Source organism: Corvus brachyrhynchos, unplaced genomic scaffold (assembly GCF_000691975.1).
Source record: "Corvus brachyrhynchos isolate BGI_N302 unplaced genomic scaffold, ASM69197v1 scaffold106, whole genome shotgun sequence".
Taxonomy (NCBI): domain Eukaryota; kingdom Metazoa; phylum Chordata; class Aves; order Passeriformes; family Corvidae; genus Corvus; species Corvus brachyrhynchos.
Window position 1 is genome coordinate 843,179 of NW_008238834.1, and position 14,855 is coordinate 858,033.

At 40.5% G+C, this 14,855-nt stretch overlaps 1 protein-coding gene across 1 annotated transcript in view; it reads right to left on the bottom strand.

Moving 5' to 3' along the window:
• Nucleotides 1-31: 31 nt before the first annotated feature.
• The window catches only part of TAF4B (TATA-box binding protein associated factor 4b), a gene marked incomplete at its 5' end in the record, with an annotated part of 73,975 nt that continues 59,151 nt past the window's right edge, over nucleotides 32-14,855 (bottom strand). The window contains 2 exons of the mRNA XM_017738226.1: nucleotides 32-1,528; nucleotides 12,491-12,610. Of these exons, the coding sequence (XP_017593715.1) occupies nucleotides 1,361-1,528; nucleotides 12,491-12,610 (288 nt within the window). The remainder of the gene's footprint in view (nucleotides 1,529-12,490; nucleotides 12,611-14,855) is intronic.

Sequence of the window (14,855 nt, forward strand, 5' to 3'; positions counted from 1 at the left end):
AGTTGGTTAGAGCACGGTGCTAATAATGTTCTGTGTTTGATCCCTGTGCAGGCCGTTCACTTAAGAGTTGGACTTGATGATCCTGGGAGGGTCCCTTCCAACTCAGGATATTCTGTGATTCCGTGAATGCAATCAGGGCCTTTCCCACCAGTCCTGGGAAACAGCCATGCTATACAGTGCTGTGTCATGGAAGGCAACATGTTTGGAGGCTGGGGAGAAGGGTAACCCAGACGGTTTTCCTTCTACCACAAAGCAGTCTTTACCAGCAAGTAGACAATCTTTGAATCTGTTCTAACAGTCTTTATAACCCAGAGTCCTCCTCCTCACTGAATGGAAACAAAGCAACTGTCTAAATACTTTTTATCTGAGAAGTTTCCCTGTTACACCACATTAAAGTATTAAATCAATATTCTAAAGCAGTGAATCCTGTGCTTTGCAAACAATGTTCCTCTCCAAGGAGTCTTCAGCTCCAGAGTTACAATGCATCTCAACTTTTCTCTTTTTTTTTAGTCAGAACAGGTTGTTTCTGTTAATATCTTTCCACATCTATGCTCAAGTTCAATGCTATTTTTTGTAACTACAGAAAAATAAACTGTTTCTTCTGTTTACCCTCCCTTTTTAGGATCTTTCACTCCTTGTATTTTTAGTAACTCCAAATTTTCCACGAGCATCCAAGTATGCCCTAACTACACTGTGTGGTGTACTTCAATCACAAGAATGACTGATTTGTCCTCCTTCCCCCAGTCACTTTCTCAGAGGAAAGGCTGAGGGCAATTGAGACAAAGTGTGGGGTAGAAAGGACCCCTCATTCGTTTTGCTTGCTACTTTGATCTCCACAAATAAGCATCCAGTAGTAATTCTAGACCCAGAAAACCTAAGAAGATGTTGAGTCAGACAGGCATGTCTACTGACTGCTGGTTCATGATTAAAGACAGTTGCCATGCTATACTGTGCCATTATAGTGATACTTGTTTCCCTAAAGAAGGTTGAACTGGAAGGTGGCACTTCCAATGTGGCACACATAGAACAGATGTTGCAGACTCTGGAGTACTGAAGCAAGTGACATACATAAACTAGGGACACTCATCAAGCCCTCAGAGCTTGTAAGACAGTTAAATGCAAGCAGGTAGGTGCTTATGTGTGCAGCTCAGTGTTTTCACTGGTTTACAGACTGATTTAAGCCAAATATTATTAAAAACCTTACAGGTGCTAAGTTAGGTATTTAATAAAAATGTTTATCTGTAAACAAGAGTTATCCTTACAACGGATCATTTTCCAGAAACTGGAATTTCAAGACAGTGCAACAATGCTTCAGTGTTTTCTTTGGCAGTAGACAGCAAGGTGAAACGCAAGATTCAAATCACTTCAGAAGTGCACGGTACAAGTGTAGAGAATGCTTCATCTCCTTCTCTTGTTCCATGCAGAATATCAAGTCCCTGAGACAGACACGGGTTACTCTTGGACAGAGCATCTGCTTTGTAAGGCTAAAACCTGATGAACCCGGAGCAATTCTATTGCCATTCAAACCCTAAATGGGGGAGAGAGGAAGAAAAAAACCCATCAGAAACATTAGAATTTCATGTAAATACAAGTTTTAACTAAACTGGTTGGATTATACTGCCTACTTGTATAAAACTAGCCCATTGATGTTCAGCTTTCCATGTTGAAAATCAGCAGTCCAAAAGTCCTTTCACATTAGATACTGAAAAAGACAAAGCAAGCACTTGCCAGCTGATGGTTTGTTTCAGTCAAAGCAATCACAAAGTTATTTCTTTCTTTAAAATTATATTAATATGGTAAGATAAATAACTGCCACTTCACTGAAGTCTGCTAAACAGACTTGCACTGAGAAAGGACACGCCATCTCTGAAGAAGGTACTAGCACAGTACCTATGTGGAGCCCCAGGTTGTGCACAGCTCTTACTACCACTTGCTCCAGAGGTTTCCATCTCTTCATGAAGAAAACCATCACTGAGAGTGCGCCCTAGCTCTGGAACATGGTCAGGAGAAACTCTCATCCTGGCCATCATCTGTGCTCTGCCCTTTAAGGGAGCAACAATTACTCAGTGAAAGCATCCAGATATTCAGAGCACTGTATCTGAGCCTATCCATCTCAGTCAGCTGCCTTGCTTGGTTATGAAAATACAGTTGGTAGGAGATGATGATGTTCAGTAGTTTTACATTCAAGCTCCTGGAACAAGCAACCCCCATGCTTTCCAAAATGCCCCAAGATTTATTATTAGGGGTGGGGAAGAGGAAGATTACCATGAGCTGCACAATAGACTGGCTACTTATCTTGGAGCCAATCTGTGCTGCACAGCCAGTCTCTTATCACTACTGGAGGGTTCTTGGTAATGAATGTAATTTGTACAAATACGAGTGCTCAGTCTCTGTAACTTCAGCAAGGCAATGCCTGCCAGCATCAACACCACTTGGAGATGGTGTTGCTTGGATGCAGTGTTAACTATATCAATTCTTACCCTAAATCTCTCTGCAAGACTTCAGCAAAATGACTTCGCCCACTTTGCTTAGAGAAATCTGTATAAACCCCCCCCATTTATTAGAAATTAATACCAGTACTGGACTACATATAGCAGTGAATGCTACTGTTGTTAGGATGGAAGCACTGAAATTTATTAAAAATAGATTTACCGGAGAGCACACGCTAGCCACAGAAACCCAGAGCACATTGCAGAAATGGAAGCTGTATTTTTTACAAGCAGCACGCAGGGTATTCAGCACCATTTCATTTGCTTTACAGTCAATACTATTAAACACTATGAAATGCCATCATTTGAAACTTTCAGTTTGTTAAATGGCTTGGAACAAATTTGTGCGTGGGGAAGACTGCTGGCCACATTGCACAGAGGGCACTGCTGTCCTGGTAAGACACAAAAGGGTCACAGTTCAAGTTTGTCATATGACAACCCTGAAGGATCCAGGGAAAAGATAGCTCTGCAATGCAGCTGCCAGCACGGGTTGAAAAGGAGGTCAGTCCAACAGGATGCAGCAGAAGGCCCGAGGCAATGTTATAAATGAAACAAACCCCAAGGGTTTTCAGCAACCCAACAGCAATGTCCTTTATAATTCAAAGAACTTTATTGAGGTGAAAGTATTTTCTCTCTAAATAAGTCATTAGACTAGAAGTCTTACCTTTAAAAAGACACCAAACAAAGCCACCTCAATCCTGTTCACTCTTACAAAAAGGAGACAGACGGCACAAATCCCCCAGCCTGCTTTGGAAGCTGTTGTAGCTGCAAGATGCTACAACAGGGCAGAAGCACCAAGCTGCCTGCATTTGAGACAGAGTTATGGATTTGTTTATTCTTAAATTCTTACCCATCATGCCCAGTGCAGAGACATAAAGCGATATTATGCTGTAATACCACATCCGAAGCCAAAGCTTATCCAGGGCCCTTGTTTGCTAAGACAGCCAGTTCACAGTTCTAAGTTTCCCACAGCATCACTCTGCCTTATCAAAGCTGCTGGGTACAGCATTTCAGGGGCCAGGAGCTCTTCAACAACCAACAGCTGCTAGCACAAGTTAAAGGAAAGGGTCCTTCTCTCAAAGTACATGATGGTTTAAAATTAAAGAAGCCAACAGACAGCCTAGGTCATTCCAGTCCAGATAGGGACCATGTTGGGGAACCCACTTTTAAGTAAATTTATACAGTGCTGAGCACTATCTCCTTTTAGCGACTGCCTTCCACAGTTGTATTGAAACACTGTTTTTTCATGGTTTTGTTTTAGAATTTGGACCAAGCAGTGGTCCAAGATCTGCATAACCCAAAGAACCATCACAGGCACCTCTGGTAATGTCCAAGACTTTACTTAAGAAATGCCCAGCTCTGAGCTCTCAAGTTGACACAAGGACACTTTAGGGGAGGGTCCTCTGCTGCTCCACTTGAGCAAATTCCTATTGGGCAGGAGCTCGACCTTGTCTGGCCCTAGACAACATCCTCTCCTTTAGATCTCACATACCCCCTCCTCAAAAGCACAAAGCTTTTGAGACCTGAAAAACACCAGCCCACTCCTTGCTCCCCGACATCTCTATTATATTCCTCCCATTTGGGCAGCAACCACTTGTGTCTTGCTATTTTGGGGGATTCCTCACTGCTAGTCTTCAGCATACCCCAAGACAGCTTTGTCTATTTCGAGGGGAAGCGAAAAGTGCTGCTTTTCAACCAGGTCACAGCCAAGTACAAAGATAAGCAAATAGAAAATCCATCTTAGTAGAATCAATGCTAGCAAAGGGTACCACAACCAGCCTGCATCCCCCTTCTGCAACATCTAATTACTAGTGCTCTAACTAGCAACTTCTTTTCTTCTCTTTTTTTTTTGTTACCCTATAGTTCCTGCCTTTCACTGAACCTTCACCACCCTGCCTTCCTTCCAAAAGGGAAATGACACAGAGACATGCAGCCCAGGAGGGCTGACTACCAGTGCAGATTCTGCCTGCAGATTCAGCTGACAGACCCTATTTGTAAGCCAGGTAAGGCACTGCAGCAGTGTAACTCTGCACCACTGTAAACCCCCCTTCCCAGTACTGAGATCACCAGCTAGCTTAAAACCAGCCCCAGGAGGTCACAACAGCAGCAGAGCTGCTTTTGAACTATCCTCAGAACTGAGCCCCATCAGCAACTTTTCCACAGCACAGTGTCACCCTTAGAGCCTTTTATACACACCTGACAGAGATCAATTACACTCACTGATCTTGGCAGCAGAACACATTGTGGAGCTCCTGCTGTAGTCCCAAGCTGGTGAGCAGCCAGTTTTTTCCAGAGGTTGCTCTGAAAACCTGTTTTAAGATCTCTAGAGCTCTCTCCAGTGGCTGGATGGAGAATTAAATACCAACTCTCTGAAAACGCAAGAGTGAAGTTAATACAGAGGCACAATTACCACCTTGCTTCTAGTCTGCAAGGTATCTGGAGCATGGCATCTGCAAGTTTGGATCATGGATACTGACAAGGATTTCAAAACTGCTCAGAGCTATTCTACAGGCTCTGACATAAAGCTCAGAGAGGTCTGCAGACACCTTCCTCCCCACCAAGTTCTTGTCAGGTTCAGGGAGCTGTTCCTGGTGGAGTACATGCTCCCTTCCCAAATTCAATGACTTCACACCAACCAAAATTCAAAATTTTAAACTCTTGGGAGGGAGGCACTTTAAGGGAGAAAAGTGTTCAGTCAAGTGTTAAAAGTCAAGCCAAGAGTTCTCATTTCAATTTCTGGTGTGGCATAAACATATCACAGTCCCAGAGCCAAGATCCCAAGAGAGGAAACTGTTACTGCAGCTCTGCTGAACATTATAAAAATACCACCAGCAGGAAGAAGCAAAGTCATGAGACACTTTTGAATGACATCTCCAAACAATGAAAAATGACAGCTGTGTGCAGCAGAGATGCTGTTGAAAGGTGGTAAGAGCACCTAGTGAACTGAAGCAAAAGCATCCAGGTTCAACCCCCATCTCTGTCACGTGTGGTCACACTGAGGTCACTGAGACCTAGTGTATGCTGTACTTGGTTTCCCAGCTGTAGAACAGAACACCTTCCTGTCTCATAAGAGGAAACAAGGGTTAAAAAACCATTAACACATTGTTTTCAAGCACTTACTGAGTCTCCCCCAGCAGCCAGGGGGAAAGGAACAGACCCTGTCAAAATTGTGACATTTTTGCTCGTACAAACAAGTGCCTAATCTAGGCCAGAGAAAACAAAGTGAAAGAAGTTGATAGTAGTTTGGTGACAAGCCAGCCTACTGATGCTGCCTGTTCTAACAAACCTCGGTCTGACAGAAATACTCCCACATTTACAACACTAAAATATTACATGACTCAATATTTATATGATTTTTTTTTTTTAAATTAAGTTGGTTGTGTTAGGTTGGGGTCTGGGGATTTTATTTTATTTTTTAACCTTATAGACCATTAGAGTAGCTCAAGCCAATGGCTGAAAGACTCAGATCTCTATATCCAGGCTGCTTCTTGTGCAGCTGAAAACAAATGTGTATTTATGATGTTATCTGCAGCCTAGAAAAAAGCCTCACAAAGCTGTCAGATCTGTATAATAGAAAACTCCATTCAACTACCAATTTTTCTTCAGATTTCACTGCAACATTCCTACAAGTCCTTTCAGATGTAGGCAACAACATGTTTTACATATTGAAACAAATTACTGTGAATGCAATGTCAGTTTATTCACTATTATGCCCAAGATTCATGTATGCATGTCACTTCGTATGGGTACATCAGATGCTTAATCTGTACCTGGAGGTAATGAATACTATACAAATATGTCATGTTAGTTAATAGACAATTATTAAGCTGAAATTTTCTGGCTCTTTGCCACAGCATTTTAAGCAATGTATTGTCAACTAAATTATAAATCTCTTGACCCTTCACATGTCATCAACATTTGTGCGTTACCAATATGTTCAGCCTAAAGCTACAATGCAATTAGTCATTTAAATTGCAGATATCTTTCACATATAAGAAGAATTAAGTTCATCTCTAGCACACAGAAGGCACGATACGGGCCAATGAACTGTATTTCTGAAGTGTGTGAATGACAGTTGAGAATATTTTTGCCTATTTACATGGGGAAAAAATTCAGATCAAGTGTATGGCCTAGACTGACAGGAGCCAGGAAATTCAGCACAGAAACTGAAACTCTCTCTCTGACTGAGCTGTGCTTAGTTAGATCTTGAAACAGATAACTAAGATGCTGAAGACATTTTATAATTGCAATAACTCTTAGCTCCCTTCTTACCCACCATGCCATAGGCACTTCAGTTGTCCAAGAGCTTAAATAAGAACCAGAAATTGAAGTCAAGAGTATGCATACATTAGGCATATGCAAAGTAGAAAAAACCTCACCCTCCAGTATCACTTTAGACCTGTGGGCTGGGAGAAGGGGTGACAGAGAGAGAAAAAGACACAGAGAAAGTGAGGGAAACCACTGAAGTGTAGAAACAGATTTTGTAGCCTGGTTAGAAACACCTACATATATAAGTAGTCCAATTCGAAGTGATTGCTTTCAAATTAATTTTATGCAGCTTCTAAGAAAATACTGTAGCAGACTATCATGTACCAATGCCAAAGACGAGGCCCTGTAGTCATTGCACAGGGAGCAGCAAACCTATCATTTGTTACAGAGCCAATTCATGCCTTTAAATTCACACTTAGACACAGTTGTGCCCATAACACCAATACTGAAGCTGATGAATTATGCTAGTGTGTTCCCTCATCACAACAGTTTATGGCCAAAAAGGTGGCAGTAGCTTCTACAGTTATCACTTTTAAGAGCATAAACTTATATATTCCTTAACTACACACACCCCTTCTGCAAATGCAAAGAAAAAAAAAAAGCCAGAAAAAACAAATCATGTCTCTTCCCCAGTCACTTGGAAGAGTTGGGTTTACTTCCATCCTGCAGAAAGGACTTGTTGCTCAAAGGCTTAGTTCTTCCTTGGTCAACCTAAAGAACATTTCCAAAGCTTAAATAAACACCATGTACAGAATACATTTAATCAACATACATACCAGCATCCCAAAGCTGTAAAGCAAGAAGGGTAAGTTTAAGTTCTGCTAACAATGATCAGATGTGGCAGACACAAGAGAAGATGACAAGTTCATTTCCTCCACCCACAGTCAATAATAAAAATGGAACAATGACCACTGTGGTAAACAAGGCATTTCTCCCATTTTTGCTTGCCAAACTTCTTTGCAGAAGGAGAATGCAAGCTTATGTGTGGACTGCTGTATTAGATGTGCATAACCCTGGAAGTATCACTTTATTTTAAATAGGTTGGGCAGGCTAGGAGTTTGACAGAAAGGAAGTACTTGAATGACTCTGCACTGACCACAGCGTTATCAGCTGCATGATTCACTTATGTAGCAACTACTTGCAGTAGCTCAAGTTTCCACAGCAAAGCCAGACTATCTGTGACAAGGCAAGACCCACACTTACTAACAGATCAGCCAGTCTTGGCAAGGGACAGAACAGACACAAGCAGTGTCTGGAAGGAGGAATTTCCTTTGCCATTGGATCTGGCAAAAAAAAAGAAAAGACACGAGATGTACACCCCCAAGTCAGTCAGTGGAACCAACCTGGAAGAAAGCAAGGGGAGAACACAGCACCAACAGCACTTTGGGGCAGGAGAGACTGCATCACTTCCAAGAACTTAATGTATTATCATGGAGCCAGAAAAGTAATGCAAAGCAAGTAGTCTACCCCAAAAAATTACACAGAGGTACAAGCATCCAACCAAGTTTTCCTGTACAAAGTAGAAGAAGGGCCCAACTACAGTATTCAGACAATGACCGTAAGTGTAACAGCCAGTTTTCTGAGTCTACTTTCAGAAACATCTGTCGACTTTTTTTCCTCCCTGTTGCGTGATTCTGCACAAATACACAGCTCTCGGTTCAAGGCCAGAGATGACCTTGCACTCAAGATACCTCTGAATAGAAGGAAAGAAAGTTTAAGGACTCAGAACTGTAGTCTTCAAATTTCTAAGCTTCCAGTTACAGTGGGAATGAGACAAAGCTGTTTCCAAAATGGCTTTGTCAACAGAAAAGCACTAAAACTTAATAAAAAATAGAAAAAATCCTTGACTATTTATCAGCATTGAAAACATTATGGGGCATGTTACCAACCAATAAAAGCTATGAAACAGAACAAAGAATTGGGAAAATGAGTCTGTGGTTTCAAGTTTACTTTTTTCTTATTTGTTCTAGAAGTGTCCTCCCTTCCCAAGATGAGTTAAGTTTTCAATTCTTCCTACCCTTTAATTCATTACTGTCTACCACATGCCCTCAGACTAGGGGCGGAGGAGAGGTGGATAACAAATGCACAAACCTCAAGTCACATATAAATCAAATCCCAAGGCCTCTCCCCCTCATTGTATCCAAAAGTGTCCAGAGGGATAAGAATGAGAGAGATGAAGATATTGCCACCTCTGGATTGCAAGTAGCACCAATTAACACATTTTCACAATAGAGGGATTTTCTTACCAAGGCTTTCTCGAATTACTCTTTCTGAACAATACCATTCAAATGTTAAGTTGAAGTGAAGAGAACATGCAAAACGACCCAAACTAGTGTTTCCAACAAGAAAGGAAAAAGAATTCTCATTATAATGATGCCTTTTCTTTCTTTTTTTCTTCTTTTTTAATCAGGCCTAGAGCATTAGCCTTATTTTTTCATTCCATGATCATCATGGATTTGTCCCTACTGCTATTTCATCTTTAGAGATTCATAAGCAATCATGGCAAGATATAGTTTATTCTTTTTATATTGCTTTTAGGTCCAAATTAGTTGACAGGCACTCCTCTGGACAAGAGCCTCTTTCTGTACTTGTTACACTATGAGGTGATGAGGCTGCTGACAAGCAGGCTTCTATCTGGAAAGCACATGATTGTGTCATCACATGTTCTAGTTACCACATTAAAATGACATAATAGGTCTCCTGGAAAGACCAAGTAAAGAAAGCCCAGTTTCAGAGATCAAAATAAGATGAATCTGCAGGAATTGTGTGCCCAACTATCCAGGAAAAAGACTTTTCAGAAGAGGTGCAAAGCCAGGTGCCAAAGTGTGGAGAAATAGAAAACCTCAAGCCAAAGAATCATCCCAGTTAAACACAGATACTTGTTTGTGGATAAGTTAGCATACCATGCTCCCTAAAATGCTGGTTTTAGCCCTTCACATTTACTGCAACAGTAGGCAGCAGATCCAACCAACCCAGTCTGCTGAACTGAACTTTCCCAGTATCCATTAGGTTTTGGTACTGAATAAAGAAAGGCAAATATATGACAAATTTGCTTACAGAGTTTCACTTTTTTAATACATATTGTAACTGACTATTTCTTCCCCGTCTGCCCAAATACCTTAGGGCTTCAGTTTGCATCAATAATTGCTTGAAACAATTCCTTTCCTTTAATTATTGCAGGAGGCAACCATAAAAAGAAACTGTACAGAGCTTACATGGCCTTAAGAGACACAAACATTGTACAAAGAACATTATCCAAAGAAAGTTGAAGTCTTAGTTAAAAATCTTAATCCAGTTAGCATTAGTGATTTCACACAATAATGTTAAATATCATTCATATTCAGGAATAACTTCTTCCATCATACCTGTCTACCAAGTTATTAGGCTTTAAAAATAATAATAATAATAATAATAATAATAATAATAATAATAATAAAAGGTCACAGGAGTATTATGCACAGATTTACTCCTTGCCACTGCACAGTCTAGAAGTTCTGACATTTAAGATTATTTGAGAGTAAAGCTGTCTGTATTTTGTCTGTATTTGCAACTTGAAATGAGAAAGCACATCCTGCCTGTTTAAATTATTCTCAGACAGGTTGCCCAAAAAGATGATTTTAAAGATGCCCAAATGTGTATCAGCCTAAGGCCATATTGTACTTGCTTTCAGTTTCAAAGACCTCCTTTCATCTCTGAAGAATGGAATGTTGTTTACTGCTCAGGATGTTTTGCCATGTTATCATGAATGTATCACAAATGCTCTGCTTCTTGAACTAGAGAGTGTTTGTCGAAACCATTCTTTATTCTACATGAGAAGTCTTAAGTCTTTTATGAATCCTGCTCGGATATATTGGGACACTTAAAACATTTAAATCTAAACATCATTCTCAAGGATTGCTATCCTGCATAATTTCACAAAATAGAAAAAAAAGGTCTGCAGAGAAATGCTTTCTGGTAGCATGAAGCCTAAGTACTAGGCACTGGAATGCGAGCTTGCATGCAAGAAACAAAAATAGTTTCACTGTCAGAATTAGTTTCACCTACTGCCCTTACAATTCAGTCTAACATGGCAACCTACGCTTAAAATACAGCAGGGAAATTTGTGACAATGAAATGCTATCAAGGTTTGTGGCCAGTTTTAGGAGTGTCGTGTCCACGTTCTTTTAAAGTAGCAATCTAAATAACGGATCACCAGCTTTCAACAGCAACACTGTTATCTATCTCGATTTGGCATAATCTCATGAAGCTTTTAATAAAGCAGACATACCACAGATGATGAGAAATAACAGCAAAGTACTGAACAGGCAGACTTGTAAATATTCAGAAACAAATCTGGCAATAATTACAGAAAACCACTACGAAGAACAGGAATAGTTACTCGATAGAAGCTTGGGGGAAGATGAGAAGAGGATGGGGAAAACTGTTCTTGTGCTAGACTGATTTTTTCAAGTTCTTCCAGTGGTATTATAAAAAAAAAAATAACCATACATTTAGCTTCATGTGAAAGTGTATTAGAAAACTTCAAAGAAGAGAAGAAAAGCTGCTCAAAAGCTGTGAACACTGCTTTCTGCAGCTTGTTTAGAGACAGATTACTTCCCTTCACTTGTGGTTAACAGGGAGTATTCAAAGACCTAATTCTGTATCCATGTCAGGGAAAAAATAAATTAAAGATTCACTGAAACAAGTCTATCTCACCTGCTCAGCGAGGCCTCTTGTCACAGTCCGGATGAAGAAAATAACTACAGGACAGATGCCACCGCTGTCTCAGTTACACTGCAAATAACTGAGGACAAGGTCCTCCCAGACTCTGCTGTGCAAAAATGACAGAGTATTTTCAATCCTACCATCTATTTAAGCTTCCCAGACAACAAGAATGAAAAACACTTAAGGTTCATGAGAAAGGACAACTTTACCACCACTGCCTCTACACAGGAGTTACTTTGCAGGCTCCTGCTCACTGTGATTATATCAGGCCAACTGGCCTTTCACTTGAGCAATATCCAGGCTTCATGACAAAGAGGGGCCAAACCGGCAGCAACACTAATTTCTCCCATCTCCAGCAAAGATGATGACCTCTAACAGAAGTAGGCTGTTTCCTCAGAATGGATTTCTGCAGCCACAAAAGCTTCCCAGATACCAGAAGCAGCTACTCTCCAGCACATGAAGAGATCTGCTCACAAAAGATTTGTTAAAAGCACTTTCAATATTCAACATGAGCCAGAGATGACGATCTGGCTCACTGCAGGAAGTGAATGGTCTAGCTTTACTGATTTATTTACTGCTTTTTGGGAGAACCTAGCCAAGGTGAACTCAGATATTTGAGAAGAGTCCCTATGCATTGTGCATGGATAAATGTCCACAGTCAAATGTCAAATCAAGGTCCATTTCAAAAGCCATCCAAACCACCCACTTTGAGTTCAGCTGAGGGGCCATGACAACTACGCTCTGTGGAAGGCCACCACAGCTTGGTTACCTTCCACTGCAGATGGGAATTTCTCCAAGTCATCCTTTCATTCCCTTTAGGCACAGTCTTTCCTTTAACACACAATTACACACATCAAATTTACCAGAAACAATTCTCTAGAGCACCTAACACACAAACCAGGCTTCTTACAGAATGCAACAAACCATTTTGTGTGAGAGAATTCTCACTTCTTCCTACAAGAAGAGGTAAATGTAATTCAGTATGAAGACATTAACACCATCCAAGTCACTGCAAGCCACAGCTGTACCTCGAGCCCAGATCCAACGTTTGATGAATCCAATGGTCTTTTCTTCCTTGGTCCAATGGCTGCCAAAGCTGTGAGGTTGGCTTCTCTTTGTTGCATCTGTGCTAATTCCAACTGTTGCCTCTAGTTTAAAAAGAAAACACCAACATTAATTATGATATATATTATCCTAAACGACTTGTTCTCTTTATAGCAGACAGCTCTGTAGTTCCTACTGAAACAATGCATTTCACAGCATCTTTCCCTGTCTTCTAGACACTTTCACAAATTCCAGTACTCGGTCATGCTTGGAGCCCTGTGGACAGCTCTGTGTAAGTAACATCTTTTATAGAGACCACAATGCAGCCTTAACAGAAGCCTTGCAGCTGGTTCCTTACTTCATAAGCTTTGTTGTTTCTGATTAACAGAAAATCTTGATCTGATTTACGAAGCTGGATTAGTATCAAAAATTGAAGTTACCAGGTTCTGTGACCTGGGCATGTTCTTAATTCAAATTCTCAATTCCTTACCGCACAAGATACCAAATTTCCTCGTACTGTTTCACCTGAACCCAGCACTCAATATTGCCATTGTGAAATATTGTACTACCCAACTTAACAGGATGCTCCCAGTTGACTGCTAGTCCTTCTTTTCCCAGTACATATTTGGATGTTCAGGAAACATCTGCAGCAAGGTAGAGATACACTGCATGTTTATTTCCACACACCTCTAAAACTGCTGAACACTAAGAAATCATTAGAAACAACCTTCACCTGGGTTAGGTAAACTTGGGATGGGATAGAAACCCACAGTAAAGAGGTAAAAATAAAATAAAATAAAATAAAATGAATTTGTTTTATTCCTGTATTTTGAGATACATTCTATTCAGTGATTATAGATGCCAGCTGCTCTGGAGCTCAACCCAGTCACACCTGCTGACAGACTCACTATCTTGGATCAGCCACTTCGCTAATACAACCACACTGCTTCCAGATCCACCAGCTGCCCAACTTGGAGCATGGGTGGAGAAGGAAGGTTTTCCAAACATAAACCTCTGGTTTGATGTCCACCCTTGGACGATTTGACCTGCAACTAGTATAGCTCCTTAGCTATACTATATATACACTACATATATATACATGTATTATATATACCATATAATATGCTTTCCCTATTCCCAGGACCTAGAAGATTGTTCAGATGGGGATTCTCTGCATGATGTGTGTGCATGTCTTAAAAAAATTAAAGTACAACCATACCATGGGTGGGAAAGCATCCAAATCTCCTCTCCTCCCCCATCATGAACCCAATGAATTACTTGGACTTCCTTACCCAGTAATACAGATATCTTGCTTACCAAGCTTGCAACACTCCATGATTTTGCTTGCTTTTCAGCTCTCAGAGATCCCACTTGGAGAGGAGAAGAGCAGCCGATAACAACTGAGCTTGCAGCACCCACATGGTGTAAGTCCCCCACTTGCTACCACTTACATAAAGATGAATCCACAACAAAGAAATACTATGGGGTTCAGGGGGAGTGTTTTGGGGAAGAGAGCTTTTGGCTGGGTGGTTTCTGGGTGGGTGTTGCTACAAGCCTTATTTTACTTTATATAGATAGACTTTAGTGATGGTGGCAGCTTCACATCAAGTACTGCAGCGACTAGGCTATTTAAAAAAACAGCATTTCAGGGCAAGATTCCTAAAAGGACAATGTTCCCTGGAAGACTCAAACTATTCACATGCTTAAGGTTTTTCAGCAGAATTCAGGGAAAGCAAGATTTTAACAAATATGTGGAGAACAGAGCTTTTGGGGGGGTTTGTTGGGTTTTGTTTTTCTTTTTTTTTTAAGGCTGAGACAAATGTTTCAGTTTGAAAAACAATACTATTTGCAAGTCAGCTTTGATCACCCTATGTAGGCTTTTGTTGTAGAAACACAGTAGTACTTCTTCGATGCCAGATACCATCATTCACTTACCACACACACTGTGCTTGCTTTTGTGTGCAGTGTAAACACTTAAAACCTTATTTATCAAAATTCACTCAATTCACTCAGCTTGGTTTTTTCCAAGTGTACAGTATTGCTTTCAAGAATACTTTACAGACTATAAACTTTCAAACTATTAGTATTTTGCAATTGTCTGAGGTTAACTCCAGCCAGCCTACTTGCATAAAATGTTCAAGATACACTTTCCTCTAATCTCAGTCTTGAAAATTTATCTTTATATTCAGGAACACACTGCAGCCAGTCAGAGACGAGGGAGAGTGAAACTTAATCAAAAAAATAACTTGAAACTTCACAAACTATGAAAGATTGAGGCTTAAAAACTACTTAAGCGGGAGCAATAAAATGCTCAGAATAAGCATTAAATCTCAGCAATAAAATGCTGAG